This window comes from Haemaphysalis longicornis, unplaced genomic scaffold (assembly GCF_048455015.1).
Source record: "Haemaphysalis longicornis isolate Haplotype H1 unplaced genomic scaffold, Haemaphysalis longicornis Haplotype H1 scaffold_6, whole genome shotgun sequence".
Taxonomy (NCBI): Eukaryota; Metazoa; Arthropoda; class Arachnida; order Ixodida; family Ixodidae; genus Haemaphysalis; species Haemaphysalis longicornis.
This window is the reverse complement of record NW_027526407.1, coordinates 88,496,488-88,517,731: the sequence shown is the minus strand read 5'-3', so window position 1 is coordinate 88,517,731 and position 21,244 is coordinate 88,496,488. Positions and strand designations below refer to the sequence as shown.

The 21,244-nt window shown below is 46.1% G+C and overlaps 1 protein-coding gene across 1 annotated transcript in view; it reads left to right on the top strand.

Moving 5' to 3' along the window:
* Positions 1 to 21,244, top strand: part of LOC144143613 (prestin-like) — a 74,980-nt gene that overhangs the window by 17,692 nt on the left and 36,044 nt on the right. Inside the window, exon 2 of the mRNA XM_077675451.1 lies at positions 17,295 to 17,431. Within this exon, the coding sequence (XP_077531577.1) occupies positions 17,295 to 17,431 (137 nt within the window). The remainder of the gene's footprint in view (positions 1 to 17,294; positions 17,432 to 21,244) is intronic.

Genomic DNA, 21,244 nt, shown 5'->3' with positions numbered 1-21,244 from the left:
CGACTTTGAAATCCATCTCAGGGCCCCTATGACCCGCACTTTATGAGCGGGTCGAGTTTGATTCAAAGGTATATATTGTCACGATGCCAAAGACGACGTTGTCTTAAGGGAAAAATGAAGTAAGCCCACACTAATGTGTACGACTTGAAAATGTAGTGAAGCTGTACACATCAGTAGCTTTTTTTCCCTCTTTTTCGCCTCACGGCGTTGTTTAAGCCTTGCCGCTGTACGAGGGACCACAGCTGGATGTTCGTCTTCCTCTTTCGATTAAGGTTCTGCGCCGCACGTGGCCTCTTGGCTTTCCTGCGCCAAGACGTGCGTACGTCTCCTTTTCCTCCTCGCCTATCTCTCCCCTCCCACCTATCTCTCCCCGTTATCGGGCTGCTGCTCCATGCTCGGCGCTTGTGGGACGGGGGTGGTTTGACCTCTAGCACTCAAGGGCAAAATTGGTCTCCTCGCGAAGACTCCCCGAGGTAGTGTAGTGTAGCTTGCGCTACAAAAACAAATTTATTGGAGTGACCTTGTGCTCTCCTCACAACTCAAATAATACAGGAGGTGAAGCAGCAGTCAACAAAGCAACGTGCACAGGCGAGTGTCGGTGGACCGAATACCGCGGAAGGTGCCCCGGAAGTATTTATCTGTCGGCGTGATTGTTTCACAAACCTTCGCATTACGAGAACACTGGAGATAAAGAATATTCTAAACTAGTGATGTCAGGGCCGAACACTTTCCCTATCAAAATATTATAGCCCGCCCGGCATTCGAAAGAAATGAAAGGGTGCATGCACTTTTCTTGAAACACTGTTAGCACATTCGGGCGCCACCGGATGGCAAAACAAAAGTATAAAAGCAGAAGGCATGGTTCGAGGCAACATGCATGTACAGATGAAACTTTATCTTACTAATTTCCTTATTTTAGAAATACCGATTGTGCGGGTGCCTTGATTTTGATTCTGCGGGAAATTGTGATTTTCCCGCAGTTTCAGTTTCCCGCATGCTTGTGTCTGTAGAGTTTTTCAAAGTTCCCGTTTAACAACAAAGAAATATCCTCGGATGCCGCCAGTTTGCTAAATGAATGTTTACATATGCATACACAATGGATACAAATATAGGGAGCATCTGAAGCATCACCAGCAGCCGCCTATTTAAGTCCATTGCAGGACGAAGTCCTCTCTCACTGATCTCCAACTGCTCTAATCCTCTCTGCCGGAGTCCAATCTTTCCCTCCAAATGTTCTTATTTCGTCCCCCCATCCCGTTATTAGCCTACCCCTTCTTCTAGACCTGTCTCTTGAAAGTATCTCTGTTAACCCGGGGGTCCACCGGTTGCCATTTTGCCTCACTACATGGCCAGCTCAAACCCATTTCCTTTTCTTTATTTGAAATATATCTTCTACTCAAGTTTTACCTCTGATCTAAGAAGCTCGTTTCCTGTCCCCAAGGGTTACTCCTATAATTCTTCATTCCATGGCCCCTTGAGCCGACGTCAGTTATCTTTCAAGTTGTATAGTAAGGCGCCGAGTGTCCGCCCATATGTCATCACCAGCAGCACTCATTGCTTGCGTACTGTTATTTTCAGTGCTACTGGCCCTCTGTCATCCGCTCAGAAGGCGACTAAGGAACTTTTACGCTTTCTACGGGCGACGAACTTAAACACCAGACTATAGACTGAGCGCCTCCAGTGTCTATAAGTGTCAGTGCTTCAGCGCTGGGCATACGTGTCTACCCCAACTTCTCTTCATTCTTTCTTTTCTCTTTTTGCCTATTTTCTCTTTCCCACGTGCAGGATAGCAAACTAGGATCTAGCCAGGTTAACTTTCCTGCCTTCCTTCTACACCCTTCCTTCCATCCTTTCTTTTCAGTGCTGAACGTATTAGCAAATTCAGTTCTGTTTGTTATTGGTGAACAGCCCAGTGGTCAGTACATGCAGTAAGTCATAAATTATGCTACTCGGTGACAAAATTACTTGGGTATCTTCAAAGCTACTTCTAGGGCAACATATTCATGTGACAGAGTTTAAGCCGGGTAACAAGGCTTACCCCACCCACCCCAGTGGCATAGTGGCTTTGGCGCTGCGCTACTCAGACCGAGGACGCAAATTCAACAACGGCTGCGGTGGCTTACTCAGATATACGCGGAAAGTGAGAACGCGTGTGTGCAGAGATTGCAACGCAAAGTATTTCAGAGCCCTTCACTAAGGCGTGCCTTGTCGCTCAAGCGTATCTTCGACATGTAAACACCATAATTTTGAATAAAGTTTCCCACCTTAAGAACAAATTCATAGAAGCCTGAGATGCAAAGATGTGCGCACCAGAAGGTCGAGTATAATGCACGAATGCATTTATTTCTGTGCGTATAAGGTACATAGTTCAAGTCAGACAAGTTCAGGGGCTTTAACAAAGTCGACAATATTTAGTTATTGCAAAAAACGAATACGTTGGGAAAGATGGTACCTCGCTAAAAAAATATAAACATTGCAAAAGCTTTACCGCAACCTAACAAACTCACACAGCGCTTTTCCGGTGTGTTCTTTTCAAGTCATAAAGTTTTTCGCGCTGTTATGTCTCCCTTGTTTATGGGATACCTCCCATTTTCTTCTATAAATCTTCGTCATAAAACTTGTACTCCATAGATTCTAATAGGATTTGATTAGATAAGTGGTAGTCGCATAACTGTGTAAACGATTGGCGAATACTCCCCATACTTCTCTCGTTTTACCCGTTCAAAAATGAATTGCTTGGAACAATATGTGTGTATTTATTTATGTTTATTTAAAGCAGGGTGTCAAACCGGAACCGAACCGAACAGGTATTTTTGCCGGAAGTGAACCTGCCCCCGAACCATTATTTTTTGAGCCCGTTGAACCCGAACCGAAAAAATAGTGGTTACCGGTTTACGACGAAACGGTTCAGCCAGCTGTTGTTATTGCTCAGTCTGTCATTCGAGCTTAAGATCAACTTGTCACGCACTTTTCCCCTTTAGTGCAATCACGATGCTATCAACACTCTATACGTGGTCTCAAAATGGCGAGAGGTATGAGCACAAATGTTGCAATGATATGTTACGGCTGCTCGCGTGTGCAGAGGGCAAGAGTGAGCGAAATAAACGTGTCTCAGTAGCCTGCAGGTGATATAAAGCATCGACGTTGCCTTTCCTGCATTGCAACTAGACGGGCGCATTCAGGCTGAGATTGCTGCACTGCTCAACGGCGAAAGCCCACACCCAAAACGTTCCTCATTGTTGCATTTCATTATTTGCAAAACGGTCGCAGACCTTGAAAGTGTAAATACTTGACGAGCGTTATCCGCACAACTGGATTAAACGGAGGAAACTGTTATTCATATATTTTTTTTAGGGGGGCGGGTGGGGGTTGAATGGGCGGTAATCCACCGGGGCGTTGTACCGCGTGCTCCGAAGTAGCACCTATGATAGGTACTACTTGATACTCACTATTAGGAAATCTGCACACAACCAAGTAAGCACACCATCAGATTTTACAGGAATAATAGTGATAAAACGGGTGAGAACGTGCATTTGCGCATGGGATTACTTTCGGCATATCCACTGCAGTGCGATCATTCTCAGCAGTTCCCACTTATACAGTGAAAAAATATCTGCTCGGTACGAGCAGTTTTCGGGGATTCGCCCTCAATGTGGCAAATAAATGAAATTAGGATATTGATCTAGCCACACAATTAGTGGTAAATAACCGCAAACACTGTGATCCACCATTCCTAAATTTCTTTGCATTTTTATTGAATAATAACATAACTATTTATAGCACGAAAAGCATTGAATTCAGAAGTTTAGACAAAAAATGAACCCCGAATCCAAAAGCTGGGTGAAAATGCCATTAGTAAGATCATGAAATGCTTCAAAAAAAGTTTGCAAAATTTGAAAGGCTAGCAAGTCAAGCGTCTTGGTGCGTCAAGGTCGCGCACTCTAGGGCACTGAAGCGCTCATTATCACCTGCTAGACACGCGCAGCCACACTTATCACCCGGCGCGCGTGGTGGGCCGAAGTCAGATATGCTCTGACATTCCTCGACATCGTTTTGGAGCAACGAAATATTCTCTACTTGCAACACGTTTACCCAGTAAACGCGGCATTTTGTGTGCGTGTGCGCGCGTGTGCGCGTACGTGTGTGTGAAGGGGGCGGTCACCACTAAGTCGCACACTATAAGAAACATTGATTTGAACTCCTTATCAATTGCTTCTTATCAATTCGATGTGCTTTTCGGGTAGAACAGATATAATAGGAACCATTTTCGATATCACCCGCCGTGGTGGCTCAGTGGCTATGGCATTGTCCTGCTGAGCACAAGTACGGGGGTTCGATTCCCGGCCGCGCTGGCCGCTTTTCTGATGGAAGCGAAAAGCAAAAAACGCCCGAGCACGTTAAAGATCCGCAGGTGGTCAAAATTATTCCGGAGCCCTCCATTACGGCGCGCCTCCTTACCTGTGTAGCGTTGGCGCGTTAAACCCCTCAATCAATCCATCCGTCAGTCAATCAATTCATCCGTCAGTCAATCCATCCGTCAATCCGTCAAACAATCCATTTAGACATAAGAGCATAAGTAGCACAAATGACAGACGCACAAGAAACAGAACAGGGACGTTCATGTGCGATACTCATTATGTTCTTAGACCGTAACAAACATGCCCAGCAACGAGTTCTTCTGCTTTAGACCTAAAGCCTCTCTTGGATATGCATTTGGAGTAGATAAGATTTTATAAGCACTTTTTTCAACTGCAGTAGCGTCTCTGGTATGTAATAAACGTTTGCCGCTGTGAAACCCACCTCTGCCATGTCTACGTTTGCACCACCCGCTCTTTGTCGGAGTTCCATCCGTTTGAGCGTCTGGTTTCCTTCGGCTCATTGGGGCAGCGGTCCTGCCATCGGGACAATTTCCGTTCTCCGTTTTCAAATTTCCTTCTCTTCTGTCGTCATAATGAGGATGCTGCGTAGCGAGACTCAAGACTCGTTAGTTATCCACCTTCGCAGTGTCTGCAATAGTTCATTTTTTTTTTAACAGTGGCGAATTTGTAACTGCCAGTTTTTTATTGGTCTTCAGTTTAATTGGCAATAACGTGCTGGTATTCAATCCTGTGATCGGTTTACCTTCGCTATTTTCTTATGGGAAGAAGAGGGTCTTTAACCTATTTTTTTATTTGTCAAATTTTGCTAAGACTATATACTCTTGTACAATATTTTGTGCTGATTCCAAATATCCGATACGTTTTTGCAAAAGCTAATTAGTTTAGGGATAATTACTTATTACCCACCATATTTTAAGGCCTAAACTAAGAAGCGCTCCATAAAATATTTATTAACACATGATTGGGTAGTCAAATGCATAAGCAATGAACTAATGCGAGCATTTTTCTCGATTTAGCTTTAGTAGTTTTACAGCTCACTGACAATCGGTGTTCAAGCGGTGGAGGATGCACAATTTTGAAATGATGGTGCACCTTTCGGTGAGCGAAGACTAATGACGTAGGATGTCGCGAATCCAACATTGTTACTTCTATTTTTTGCCGCAGCTTGGGTGAAACGGCGACCATAGTATGCATAATGGCGTGCGCACGATTCGCTCCATCGCGTTGACTTAAAGGAGTAACAATTTTAGGCTAAGTAGCTTAATACTGCTGGTCAAACCCAGAAAACGCCTCGTTCCGTCAATCTCACCTCGGAGGTCAGTCAAGCTGAAGCCAGCGTTTCGTGCGCGTGCGAAGTGAAAGCGTCTAATGGCTCGTTCGTTTCATAAGGGAGGTGTGCGGAGAGGGAAATACAGGAAAGAGTAAGGGCAAGATCAGCCATATTCAAGCTGGCGCCTCGAGCGCTTCCACGGTGAAAGCGTTTAATCGCGCATTCCTTCAACGGTGGAAAAGATTGGTGCAGCTTGCTCAAGGCAAGGCTAGAAAATCAGCGTAGCTTGAGGTCGAATTAACTTCCGGGTTTGCTAAGTTTTCCTGGGTTTTCTGCGCTTCGCTTTGTTTTTTTTAGGTTTTGCGTTGGTCTTGCTAGGGTAGTGTAGTCTCGCTAGGTTGCTAGTGTAGGCTAGGCTAATGCTAGGGTAGTCTTGCTAGGGTAGGGAAGTGCTAGGGTACTGTAGTCTTGCTAGGTTGCTAGGGTAGGCTAGGCTAGTGCTAGGGTAGTCTTGCTAGGGTAGTGTTGAGGGGTGAGGCCAAGTTTAGCTGGCGTTTACAAGGCTGTCGCGCCAGTCCCCCAAACTGGCAGCGGCTCCCAGGGGTGGAAGAAGCTAGGTCGAGTCCAGCTCCGCTGTGTCTCCAGTGTTGCACCCCTAGTTCAAGCTGTTCTAATTTTACTGCGTTTTAGTAGTCCAAGACAGGCTATAACCTTTAAAATGTAAGGGGTGCGCATACGCATGCCCCTTGGGGTCATCCTCGAGCAGGCGCAAAAGCCGGCTTTACCCCATATGCTGTGGCGCATCGTTTACATGCGGCGCAGTTTTTTCCTTGGCGTTTGTTCCGCTAACGCCATCGGATAAAGCTCAAGCGTAAACCTCTCCGCTGTGGATAGTGAAGGCGCGTACCATCGGTATGATGTCTGCTCATACCTTTCGACTAAATTGGGTGTCGCCTCTGTGTCGTGTGTTAAACAATCTCGCTGGTGAATCACCTTCACAGAATAGAATGGCCACCCTATTTTTGTATTTATTTTTATTTGCTCATACTGCCCGAAATCCTGCTCCATGCCGTACACACAAGTCACCATCACCCCGTTATTACTTGAGTGCACGGCATAAGAGGGGCTGGAAAGAGCTACTATACATTCAATGCCGTGTAGTAGGTGCAGTAAAGGCCAAAGCATGCGTTACATACTCATACGAACCTTTATCGCGCTCCCTTCGTACTGCATAGTGAGAGGCACATTGTTTAAGATTTCTTGCGGCTTGATTCTGTGTATAATACAGATTGTAGTCGTAGCTTCTCGAATGTTGTAAGACGGAATTTCGGTAGTTACTTCTCCCTAGCCAACCTTGCCGCTAGTGCAGTGTTCGGGGCAATGTTTGAAAATCTGTATTGACATTTATATATTCTCCACAAATACAAACAATACGCGGTTATACAAATCGAAAACCGGAACAGTCTGTTTTTGACCCTGTTTGTCAACGTGTAAGTGTAATGCGTTTGAGTTCTTTGCTACCCCGCGTTATCAACCGAAAAAAAAAAACGGGCAAGAAGAGTCCGTTTTTCCTTCTTCGTATAGAGCAAACCTACTCTCTGCAACAACTACGCCTGAGTGTCAACATGAAAATGTCATTCGAAACAGCACCGAGCACTTCCGCACGCGACCATGAGCCACAGGACACTGCACTAGCAAGTGATCAAGATACACGGGTTTCCGCCTTCAGCGGCCGTTAACTCTCCGCATCATCGTCGGATGTGCGGCAGCTGACGTCATCCGACCGTGACCAACCGCTGTCACAGCTTACGCCGCCGGTAAAAATAGTGGGCCTTCATCCTACGGAGCCCTGGCTACGCCCTTGGGTTCCCATCGCTTCGCAGGATGTTTTGCCGCCCTTTTTGGCCCTTGGCTTTGTCACGTGCGGTTGCGGCAGTGGGTCGCCTTCACGCCAGCTGTAGCAGCTGCCGCTCGTGATGTAGGAATAAGTACACCGTGCTTCCCATGCGCAACGGGCTGGCCACAAACGTGCACGGTCGACCATGAAATGCCCCTGCATAACCCGACATACACGTGCCCGTACGGGTACTGCACACGGCCCTGTTTTGCTGTTTCCTTCGCCTAGCGATGCAATCCGCTACAGTGCTGGTTACAACGAACATTGACTTTATGTAACCGCACCAGTCGCACATTACTATTCCAATGAGTGTTATGGGGAAGTAAAATTCAGTTCGATTGGCTGAGAAGTCATGAAATTTATTCTGGCTTTGTAGCATTTCACGCCGATGTACAACAGGCTTGATGAAAATTTTCTACTCCGTGCCGGAAGTGCACAGGACGCGAAAAAGTCAATGTACAGGCTTCCGCTTCGAAGGATGATGAAATGTTTTATGTTGGAAAGCCAGATATTGTTTGATTCAACAACTTTTACTGGGCTTCAAATAAAGAATGGGGCGCGCAGGCACCAGATGGGGTAGTTCCCTATTCGCTGCCGGGACCCATATGTGTCCAGTAATTCCTCTTCTAGACCCGCCGCGGTGGCTCAGTGGCTAAGGCGTTGCGCTGCTCAGCACGAAGTCGCGGGTTCGATTCCCGGCCGCGGCGGCTGCTTTTCTGATGGAGGCGAAAAGCAAAAACGCCCATGTGTACGAGATTTCGGCGCACGATAAACATCCCCAGGTGGTCAAAATTAATCCGGAGCCCTCCACTACGGCGCGCCTCATCGCCTGCGTTGCGTCCGCGCGTTAAACCCTACAATCAATCAATCAATTCTTCTTCTAGAGCCACCAGCTGTTGCTGAATGGCGAGGTCAGAGCTGGAGAGTAAGGTCTCCCAAAACGCCTTTCCTTCTTACTGTCATGGAATTATTTTTTTCGCATAAAAAAGTAAAACTTAATTTTTGAATTTTATTTTTATTTATTTATCTAGTACATACTGCAGTCCTCTAAGGACCAAGCAGGAGGGCAGAAGGGAAAGTTACATGTATCGCAAGGTAGCGGTGAATACATATCAATTACCATGCTTTGGTCAAACACACAAAAAGTATAAATATGTAAACAAATACACACACATACATTCATTTATACTCTCTCTGTCTCTGTCTCTCTCTCTCTCTGTCTCTGACAGAGAATTCTCTCTCTCCAAAAAAGTTTGACAAAAGGTGCACCTTTGTGTTTTGTTCGTCTCTATAGAAAATAAGACTTCCCTGCCGGGTTGCGAACCCAAGTACACGTGCGTTTGCAGCTTTACAGTTTAGTGAACATGGTGTGGCGTTCCTGAAAGAGCATGACTGAGTTGTTCATTTCGGTACTTTGCTAAATACGCCCACACGAACGGATATTCTGGTTATATCCTATTACGCAAACCGCCTTCTCCCTACGGTGGGACTTTCACTTGCTTGATGCACGCCTCCGGCTTTCGCACCGCGTGGCTTCCGGCTTCACATTTTCTACCGCCATTTAAACTTGGCGCTCCTGCACTTTCGCGCGAAATGGAGCGTTTGCGAATTCCGAAACGTGCTTTTTCGGCGTTGTTTTTGGAAGCCGTATAGAAAGCAACTGTTTTGTCCTTTTTGTCCTTCATTTGCTTTGCGCGTTAGTTCGGTCGCCTTATGACACAATTACGACCAGATTGCCGTGACAACTCCACATAAACCACTGCCCAGTAATGAAAAAAAAATGGTCGGCCGCCTCCCTGCGAAAGTGGGTGTCAAGCGAAGCAGTTGTAAATTACTAGGCATGCAGACGGGGGAGGGTGTCAAACGTTTCTCGACGGGGGAGGGTGTGAAACCTTTCTCGTCTGTCTCGGCGGGTGTGTCGCTCGCGCTCGGCTTCCCTGGCGGCGAATGCTACCTCCTGCCTAGCCTTGCACATGTGCTCTGCGTCTTGGGCAAGAACTGCTTTACTGTGACACTATGCCTACGACTACAAACATAATCTGCAAGCATAATCTTTACCAGATAGGCATGGTGGGAGGGAGGAACCCAATGCTCACAGGCGCCTTATCCATTGTGCGGTTTTGATATTGGATGCGCAGCATCTCATGCTCGGAGCTGTGTCCCTCCCTCCCTTGTCGTTGTCGTTGTTGTCGCCGTCCGCACCCCCACTGCGCATGCCTGGCCAGGCACCGCTGGTGATGATTGTGAGAGGATTCCCATAGGGATTGGCCAACCAAAGAATTCATCACGAGATAGCTTCGCGTTCAAGCACTGTCATCTTCCTGTCGGGGAACCGCTGAAGAAGGTGAAGACAACGCTGCGAAGAGGAGGGCGTGTACGTTGCTCCCAGCCGGTGCACCAACGTCCACAACCTTTACCTCACCAACGCTGACGGAGACTACCGATTCTACCACAGAGACAACATCGACAAGAACATGATGGACGAGTTTCGGTGCCTCGAGAACCACCGCCTACTCACCGTCACACAACAGCACTTGCGTGCCTTTGCCACCGGTGTGGACCCGGACGCGGAATTCCCTCTGGCGCTACTAAACACCAGTTCACTCAACATAACGGCAACACAATGGAACCACACGGAACCCCCATGATGCTTCGCATCCTCATCAGGGTTCACCACGGGAAGATGGTTTTGTTTTGTGGATTTTTTACATGAATACTGAGCTCTAATCTGCACGCCCGATTAGCCTGACGCATGCGCTCTTCGTCTTGGACTACAACCGCTAGCTCCTGCCTGGGTTGTTGTTTACAACACGGAATTTTCGACCACCGAGAGGCGAACATCCTCGCTGCGAAGACAAATTTGCCGTAGTTGAATGCAGGTAGGCCGAGATTGTGGGGTGATAACTCGGTTTTCGCTCCTAAAGCTCGCTGTGAACGCGCACACGGTGTCACTGCAAGACAAATGGCAAACACTGACAGGCGCAGTCGCCGCTGTCACTAAAGATTCTCAGCGCCTATATCGTTTCCTGATGGCAGGCGTCCCAACCCCCCTCTTCGCTCCCCTCCCCGTGGAACGAACGAGAGATTAGACTTTTTCACTCCGCGCAAGAGCACGTGGTTCTGGCTTGACATTGGCGGAGTTTGAAGGCTGGATTGATGAGCTGTTTTCGTGTTTTCTACCTGGAGCAACAAAGCTTTCACTCTTAAACAATGTCCCTACCAGGTCTCATGCGCACAAGCATCATCCAGAAAAATAAATGCGCTCTAGCTAAACTGCTAGCAGCGAACAGTCTGTCAAAAAAAAATGCTCGCGTGTAAACATCCGCTTCCAAACCCCGCCGTGCTGCTATTTATTGACACTGCCCCTTTGTTTCCGCCGATTATATTTTATGCCGCGCACTTACGTAAGTCCTTCCAACTGTCTGGTCGTGCAGTCCGAACACGTGCGATTTATTTCCACATTCCGAAAGGAGGCAGGGACTCGTCTATACGGTGCTGGTCAGCTGATCGCAGCACTTCGAACTTCCAAGGCTATCTCACCGATAGATGGATCTCCTACAAGCGCTGAAGATAGTCGCGCATTGTGTCGCTTGTCACTATCAACGTTTGAAAAAAAAAGCCTTGGTCTTCTAAAACGTGCGCCCAGTGCTATCGTTTTTTTTTGTTTGTTTGTTTGCTCTTTCTACACTATGTCGAGCAGGGCAAAGTGTGTCATTGCCTGTGGAAGGCTTTGAAAACAAATTAGCAACAACAAAACGGAAACGAATAGAACATATCTGGAAGCACGCACACTGTCGGTGGCACTGCACCGGGTTTTTTCTTTCCTCTTTTTTTTTGCGTGTGCGCGTGTGTTTGTCTTTTCAGGGGTTCCAACTGCTGCGTAGAGGATGTGATCGCTTTACAGCGTGTGCAGCTCGCATATGTGCGTGAAATCCTGTTCTCGACTCAGTGCCGTCCCCGGCGTACCACGCTCTGTTCAGCCCCCTGATTCAGACCCGAAGAGCGATCATCGTTAGAGTTGTTGTTTTGGAAAGATTTGTTCCTGTGCGCGGCCAACTGGTTTCCGTCACCCTTTTATGCGTTCCATCGTTTGTGGTTTGACTCACCAGGAACACCAGCGTTCTTCAACCTGGCTGGGTGCATACCAGGAAAGCATTTTTACCTTCTTTTGAACCTAGAACTTGCGTGTCAGTCATTGTTTAAAATAAGTTGAACTTTTCAATGATCACTGGTGGATGATAATTTGATTAAGAGTTCTAAATTTTCGAACCTCACGCCCTGGATAACCGAAGTGAGTTGCCACGGGAACCTGCCCTTGTGGTTCAATGGATAAGGCACTGTGCTTCTGAACCCAAGGAAGCGGCTTCGATCGTGGCCGAAGTGGCTGCTTTCCGGATGGAAGCATTAAGCGAACAAGCCCGTGTGTCGAGATTTCGCTGCACGTTAAAGATCCCCAAGAAGTCAAAGACTAATCCGGAGTTCTCCACTACGCCTCACAGCCCATAATGTAGCTACGTCGCGTTAAACCCCGCAAGCAATCAATCGATCAAGTTACCACAGGATTGGACTCAGAGGAGAATTGAAGTTTCAGATCTCTTTACGCTAACAAGCAACACGGGGTATTTCATTGGGGCTGTTAGGGCTTGGATCTTCCAATGGTACGCTCCTCTGAAGAGCTGACGCATGGTAGGCTATACAAAGCCAGAAAATGGCGTGAACTAAAAAGGTCCTGCGGTCTAGAAGTGTACATCGTCTCAGGTCCTTCGTTGAGTGTTTACAGCCCGAGGGCTCTTCGCCTCGGGCCGCTCCCTTGTTCTTAGCCCGCTCCCTTTTTGTTAATCTTGTTAACTATGCACTACAAAAACTTCGTCCGTTTGCAGAGCCCAAACCGTGATTTTCAAATGTGGTCGAGGGCGTTGAATATTATCCTGCCCAAACTTCAACATTTGCATTGTAGAGCTTCCACATTCCCTTTATCGGTGCACAGTTAGGCATGAATATAACGAAGTTGACGAAAATTCGCAAGTTTTTGTTACATGCAATTTTTTGTTACGTGCAATTTTTTGTTACGTGCAATTTTTTTGTTACGTGCAATTGTTCGTTACGTGCAATTGTTCGTTACGTGCAATTTTTCGTTACGTGCAATTTTTCGTTACGTGCAATTTTTCGTTACGTGCAATTTTTCGTTACGTGCAATTTTTCGTTACGTGCAATTTTTTGTTACGTGCAATTTTTTGTTATGTGCAATTTTTTGTTATGTGCAATTCTTCGTTACATAAAATTTTTGGTTACATAAAATTTTTGGTTACATGCAATTTTCCGTTACATGCAGGTGTTGAGTTAAGGTTCGCGTAAATGGAGAAACCAAACGAAGGTGCCAGATATCAGAGAGGGTGAACTCACCGCTAAATGATTTACTTCAGGTGAAAAACTGTGCCATTTCACCTGCTGATGTCCTACGAGTTAGGCACTAGACATCCTTCCAAAGAAACAGGATCCCTTACGCCCGTATTCACAAATGCGTGCCTTAACCCATGTCAAGTACCAAACTAATGCTGGAAGGGCGTCTTTTCGGAGCTTGATGCTATTTTCCGCACTCAAAATTGTTGAGGTTGCTAGCTGTGATACTGTACCGGGCGGCGACGTTCTTGTTTCTCGCTGGCGGAGACGGCATTTAAACTTGCGAGCTTGTCTGAGTAGGCAGAACTTTTCGCTTTGCGGCAGCAGAACTTATCACCCACGAACCGACACCAGATAGCAGCGGAGACGCGCGACTAGTTTGCTAAATTCGTTCATTTCTCCAGCCAATTTTTCAGAAAAAGTGCAAAAAAAAAACAATGGTTCATCAGCGTAGCGAATTCGTTACATCGAAGGTAACCGTCGCGACGCCTTCTTTACACAGAGGTCACGAAAACATGGGTATCAGTGGGGTTGGCAATGGGGGAATTGAAAAACTTCGTTATATCCAGGAATTCGTTATAGAGGTTTGTTACATCAAGGTTTGCCTGTACATCTTAAGGACACCATAAAAGTTTTAAATTTGCAGCCGCATTTATAGCTGCGGGCTTGTAATTACGAAGTACAATCTGTTACTTGTTTAGTCCATTGCTCGACACAAATGTGTTTTTCATTATTAATACAGGGTGACAACATACACTCGCCATGTAATACCGCACGAGTCATAAAATATTCAGCATGCCCGAACTCGCAGCCTATGAAATTCGACTTTACTGGACGCGTTCTTATTTACAATTCGTTTCGTAAATACCGTAAATGGTTTGTTTTGGTTGTTAGGGATGGAGCTCAAACGAAAGTTACGATCTTAAATTTACAAAGTGGAGGTGTTCAGAACCAGGTTATATTTTATTGCACTCAATTGAGGATTCAATATTTCCCCAAGCGACCTTTTTCCAGCTTTGATATGTTTAGTACGTTAAACATGTGCACAGCTACCCTTGCCGTAGAAACAATCCCCATGTCAAAGATACGCCGTAAAACTTATCCAGTCAGAACCCTGCGATCTAAGAACATCAGTTTTCTCTAAACAACGATGTCAGCAAAATCCCGATTTGAACTTTTAAATAATCCTATTTTAAGTATTGGAATGTGTATTTCAATTATTCAGTATAAATATTTTAATAACCACACCAACCCTTAAATGTTAAATGAATTTTTAAAATAAACTACCAGCATTCCGCATGAACTTCACCCGTACAGGTACTGGTAGTCAGTGTGTAATTATCTGATTGCAAAATATTAGGCACGATTTTTTTTATTGTTTAGATTGGAACACTTTGTGCTTGCTTTCATGAATAGGTCGAAGAAACGCTTCAAGTCGAGCGTTTTTTTTATTATTTTCCTGTTTATACTTTAGGTTAAACAGGCGATTGTTGCATCACGCAGCGGGCAGCTACATTCTTTTCGCACCACGAGATGTGCGCGTAGTTTATAGGCCGGGTTTCAATTGTGAGACAAGTATTATTGTTGAAGCGGATGCCACTTGCTTGAGCAGTTCATTTAAAGACAGTAGTCTTTCTTGTGCTACTTGAACCAGAACATTTTGGTCTGTCTGTCTCTGTCTGTGGGTCTGTCTGTCTCTGTCTGTGGGTCTGTCTGTCTCTGTCTGTCTGTCTGTCTGTCTGTCTGTCTGTCTGTCTGTCTGTCTGTCTGTCTGTCTGTCTGTCTGTCTGTCTGTCTGTCTGTCTGTCTGTCTGTCTGTGGGTGTCTGTCTGTCTGTCTGTGGGTGTCTGTCTGTCTGTGGGTGTCTGTCTGTCTGTGGGTGTCTGTGGGTGTGTGTGTCTGTGTGTCTGTCTGTGTGTCTCTTCATTGATTCAGTTACCCGGTCGAAAGCTAAATCCTTCCTAAAACGAAAAGTTTATACAGGCAAAACCTTTCCAAACCAATAAATTTGGAAACAGAATTAATACCTGTCAACATTCCTGAGCAAAAAAAAAGGCACACTTGAGGCAAAAACTCCACGCATAATTGGAACTGGCAGGGTTTTTTTTAATTGAAGAGGGATTTGTGGTATTTATTTGCGATATTAAATAAATATACGAGTTGAAAACAATGTTTTTAGCAAAACATACACAAAAACGCTTGCTTCCGGGTTTACACCTCATATTGGCATTCCAAAGCGCAGAGTAACTAAAAATACCAGCTTATGGGGCGCGAACAGAGGAACGCGCCAAATCGAAATGGTTTGAGAAAACCTCCAGCGTGTTTATCGTGGGACGAGAGAGACGAGAAGGGAAGAGCGTGAGATATTGGCGGGAAAGAGAAAAACGGCGTTTACGTTTTAGTTGTGGTAGTGCACTATAGTCTTCCCGATGAAAAATTTACAGCGAAGTGGAAGTGCGTGATATGGAGTCGTGCGGTTTGTAGTAGGGGCAAAAAGCATTGTTCCTGTCACAGTAATGTGCGGGGTAGGAACAGCGGAGACAAGATTTCAAATTGGCGTCATGTTTTACTGTGTAGTTGCAACGGCGTAAGCATTCGCCACCTTGTGATGTTTGATGTGATGGGTACTCAGGTATATAGGTACGGTAACAGTAAACAGTGCACCATCGGTGAAATTTTTGTCATGTTTTGAAAGAGATCGCTTTTCAAGAGGTGATTCCATAGGTGCTTGTATTTAAAAAAGCTATAGAGTTTAAATACCTGTTTTGTTGCATTTACGATATTACGAAAAACCAGACAAGACATGATGAAATACAGTTGAGCTTGTACAAAGAGAAAACGCTGAAGGGCTTTGAGCCCATTTTATTAGGGATTTTGGCCGAAAAAAAACAGGCAAATAAGTAATGGTACATAAATCACATGTATTAACTCATTATGAATTAGAAGTTTCCAACGTTTGAAAATACAAAGCCGCTGTTTTCTGCTGCATGTCTTGAATGTATTTTCCTCTAGTTTGCTTATTTTCCTTCGTTTTCATCATCGCATGCACGAATCGGCTGCATCGCATACATGGGTATAAATTTGTTTTGTTCAAATAAGCACGCGGGCTATACCGGCGTGGGATATATCGTGCATAGGGGATAAAATTACCCGCACACTGAAATTTATAGTCCATTTTTACTCACAACGTTAGGGTTAGTGTTCGCAAAATTTTCGCGTTATTGACATCACTGATATCGCGATGGTATAACGCGTGCTTTGCGTGAGAAGATGCCGCGGTTGGATACCCAAAAGAACTGCGCTATAATGTGTGTGTGTGAACTCCACACTCTAAGGCGCCTAGTTTCCTGCACCGACAAACTGCTGTCCGCCGTCGTACACAGTAGGTTTTAGGAAATAAGGATGGAATAGCTCTGGAAAGTTGCAGAAAGAATAAGAACTTAAAATCAAGGCTAAGTCCCTGTCTCCGCCCAAGCGAAGGTCCTTCAGTATAAACCATCGCTTGAACAAGACACTTTCTTTTTTACTTTCTTTTTCAGGGCTTTTCTTCAGTAGAAAAAATTGGTACTATTATTCCTGTGGACCTTATCAAACTTTAAAAAGACATAATCTTTCAAACTTTATAAATCGGATTTCTGGCGGGTAACACGAGGGGTATAAATGGTATTCACTAAAAATTTTAGCTGTCAATTTATTCACTCGGCAACACTGTAAACGGCCACGAACATGGCGCAGTTTGTGCCAGTGGGCCCGCACACGCAAAAAAAAAAGATCCGATGTGGGTCGTCTGATCTATTTCAACCGGTTTCTCAACTTTGGTGTCAACAGAGACGTTATTAATCGCACTCACATTCCAATCGAGGCATTACTTTGCGTTCGGTGGGGTAGTTCGAACGTCCAACACATATCGTGTGCTTAACACGGACGAGTACCGCCATCCCGCGGAGCCCGGTGTAAACAGTGACGGCGCACTCACATGGTTGCCTGCATGCATGCCTCGCCAGTGAATACAACGCTGAATAGTGCTGGTCTACTGTGAAGCGGGTACCCTGTTTAAAAAAACTCAAGACTAGCTCACAGAGCTCAGTACTAAAAAAACTCCTACCTTTAACGTTCTCCCTACCCACGCACCACCCCAAGCAAGCCGAGTACGTTTCTTTGATTAACAAGCGGTTTACAACATGACAAAGCGGCTGATTCTTGTAACACTTTGGCACTAATTATGCGAAATTTACATCCCAGCAATCGCGTGTTTAAACGACAATGCACATGCATAACGTTTGCAAACACCACGTTAGACACAGGGATTCAAAACTGATTGTGAAAGTGTATTTTCTTTTCTTTGCAGGGCCCAACATGATCCGGCGTCTAAGTAAAAGTGACAAGTATGACCTGCGGCTGCCCGGAGCCACCACTCCGCACCACAGGCCGGTGTTTACGCAGCCCCATTTCGAGAGCGAGTTCGCAGGCATTCCGAAGGGCAAGGTACGCAGCATCAGCTTTTCTACTTCTAAAGACCGTAGTCTTTCTTAAGCTACTTAAAAACCGAAAAGTTTGGTCTGTCTGTCTGTCTGTCTGTCTGTCTGTCTGTCTGTCTGTCTGTCTGTCTGTCTGTCTGTCTGTCTGTGTCTGGCGCGCCCCTCAATGCAGCCACCCAGTCAAAAGTTCAATTCTGAAACAAGACGTTTGTTCGGGCAAAACTTTTCCGAACGACTGAATCTGGTGCCACACTTACTATTCGTCAACGTTGAGCAAAAAGAAAAATTCGGGAACATTTAATTGGGGAACATCAGTATATAACAGCTGCGTGCAGGGTTCGTTTTAGTGAAAATAGATGCGCGCTTGGTATTTGTAATAGATAATCAAACCATACGCGGGGAACGCAATGGTTTGGTCCAAATAAACAAACAGCCCGCGCGCGAGCCCATACCTTGTGGTGGCCGCTGCTGAGCACGAGGTCGCGGGTTCGATTCCCGGCCGCGGCGGCCGCTTTTCTGATGGAGGCGAAAAGCAAAAACGCCCGTGTGCACGAGATTTCGGTGCACGTTAAAGATCCCCAGGTGGCCAAAATTAATCCGGAGACCTCCACTACGGCGCGCCTCATCGCCTGCGTTGCGTCGGCGCGTTAAACCCTACAATCAATCAATACCTTGTGGTGGCGGCATTCTACATCCAACAGTAACTAAAAGTTCCAATCGATGGCGTGCGAGGAGTGGAACGCAGGAAAATTAAATTTACTTGAGTAAACCTCCACCGTATTTATCATGGCAGAAGTTAGACAGCATGGGAAGAGCGTGAGAAAAGGGCGGGGGACAAGAGTCCCACGTTCAGTAGGGGCAGCAGTCCTCTTTCGACATCTGTAGTCAACTGAGCAGATACACGGGGAATTTTTGGTTTCAGGTTCTCTCACGGGAGAGTCTCCTTGTTAGCTTTTACTGCAGCATTCAGCCATACGGGCTTTGTATGGGCCTTGTACGCAGCAACAACCTTGTCGGTAAACGCAGAATACACTCTCTTTCGGTGATGAAATTTCGATCAGGATATCTATAAAACGCCATCCGGAGTGTCACAGAGGTACAGCTGAGAATGTTTGTTCATTTTCGCCAGCAAACCCAAAGATGATTCATTCTCATCAAAAATGTGGAACGGAAACGCTGCACACCTGTCGTTGGGGTTTCCTCGGCGGGAGCCGTTTTGAAAGAAGCGAGCAGCAAAAGCAAAAAAATTCCTCGGCAACTTAGGTATGCTTAAGTGCTGTGAAGGCGACTGCCTAGAGATTATCAAATACGTTTCACTGCTAGGTCGTTTTTGGTTCTCTTTTTTCGCATTTGTGTCTTCGTCTTATGACGTGAATTACCCCCGCAGGCAGCTTCGCCCGAGTCAGAGCATTTCACGCATGCACCTGCTCAAATTACGTGCCGTCACGTCCGCGTGTCACGCGGCACAAACAGGAATCATTTTAAGGCGAAAGGCTCATGTGCTATTTTATCCGAAAAAGGCTCAGTTGTTGTTGCCCGGTCATCAAAATGGCTGCCGAAGTAATTTAAAAAAAATGGCTGCAGTTCTACTCAACGGAAAGCTGCCGGAAGTGCGGAGCAGTGATTAGCCAGTCTTTCTCCTAAGTTATTGTTGCGATTACCTCGTGTTTAACTTCTGCTTGTTTCTGTTTCTTTTCTTTTTCTGTGGTTTTCTATACTTTTTCTGCGTTGCTCTTCTGTTTCTCTGTTTAGGTTTTATTTTGTGTGGTTTGCTTTTGCTTATTCGTTATATTCAACTCGGCCGTAATAACACCTTTAGATTGCCTGATTTTGGGCCAGTCTCCCTACATGGGTATGCACGACGAAACGACGAACAACTCTAATCGGACAAGGCTGCGGGAGGCTTGCTTGTGACACCTGGGGGTGCCATTGTCTCTTCCAGTCCTTTTGTCTTTCGGGGGCACAAAGAGGCGGTGCCACTGCAACAGAAATGTGTGTCACGCCGTCCACTCATTCCTTTGAGCGGCAGCTGGTCGCACATGCTAGAACTAGGATGAGGATGGGGTTGGTGACGAGGCTGACTAGGATGAGGTTGACTTTTATTGTTTTCTCAACTCCTTTTCGCTTTTTAACAGCCAAACTATTTAGTAAATTGCAATCTTCCGTGTCTGCATTACAAATACCAAGAAAATACCGAGAATACCCACTCAGGGAGTTTGGCCAATCTTGTCTGCAGTTAAAAATACCAAAAAAATACCGTGAATAGCCGCTTAGGGAGATTGGCCAAATCGAGCATATATATATATATATATATATATATATATATATATATATATATATATATATATATATATATATTATATATATATATATATATATATAGGAAGATTGACCACGATTGGCCAAAAATAAACGCCCCGCGTTTGTCGTAATCGTGGCAACTTCCATAATTCCTCTTGTGATCTTAACTGAGCTTACATTTTCTACAAGCGTTGCTGGTCGCGCACGAATATGCAATTTACAACTCCGGGAAAAAAATTGTCGCCAGAGCGAACAGCCGAAGGGTCGTAAGCCTACAGATCGCATGTGTTGAGCTGCATGAACTTCACGGACCTTACTACGTTTATTAAACTCTAGAAACTAATAGCACAGAACCGCATTCATCACGCCAGGAATGGTGTCGGGACGCAGTTTACGATTCTCGATCTATTCCCGACGGTCGGCAAGCCAGTCCCACCACACGGACTTTCGATCAGCCCACGTATTCGTGTCACCGTCGGAGTCGTGGGACAAGGCGGCTGCCAATTCGGAAGTCTGCCTCTGTCATGCCGTCGTGGTGTCGGCCTAGCCAACGCGGCTTATCGGGAAGCGTGGTAATAGAGTAAAAAGATATGGGCGAACACGATCATAGCGTTAAACGTGCTGCAAGAAGAGCTGATTATTTAAAGGTGCCACTGTGACCCGTCGACTTTGAGCAGATGGCGCTTCTCTTCACCGGAAGAGACAGAAAAAGCCGCCCAATCGCAAGATTTCTGCTTCGTGAACCACACCGGAGAATCGATGACGTACAGCCTTTGTCAAAATTTTGTGGGCCACGGTGACCGTGGCTGGAGCCGGCGCGCAGCCGAGCAGGGGCGGTGCACTTGCCACTGCCGGCTGGTTACGCGGCTAAAGAGAGTGAGGGGAACTTTCTCGCTTCCTTTCACGTAGCGCGGTAAGTGCAGCGAGGCCGGCTTCTCGGAGCAGGCGCACTTCGCTTCAGGGCAGGCACTTTGCGCAGCTCTTGTCGCGCCGGACACACTATACTCTGTAACAAGTTAAGAACGGCCATAGATGATGTACGGTATCACTCCGCCTAAGCGACAGACCCCGATGTCAACGGGCGCGCGCATTTTGAAAGCAGTTGCTGTGATTGCGTGATATCGTCTGCCTTTTCTCACGTAGTTGGGTTGTCGTCGCTGCAGTAGTTTATAAGCATATTAAGTCCAAAAAATCACGAAAACGGCCCGTGCCATGGTCAAAATACTCCAACTAACGCACTACTTCCGCCGCGCGGAGTAACATCCGCTGCGGTGATGAGGCCCAGCGGCACTTTCCGTTGTCGTTCTTAAGCTGTAACCGGGTATGCAATAGCAAGAGCAAAAGTTCCCCTCACTCTCTTTAGCCGCGCAACCAGCCGACTGCTGCAAGCGCAGCGCCCATACTTGGCCGCGTGCCTGCTCCGGCTACGGTCGCCATGGCCCACAAAATTTTGACAAAGACTGTACATGCGGGGAAATTGCAATGACCCAAAAAAATGAAGGAAAGAGTGGGAACGCGA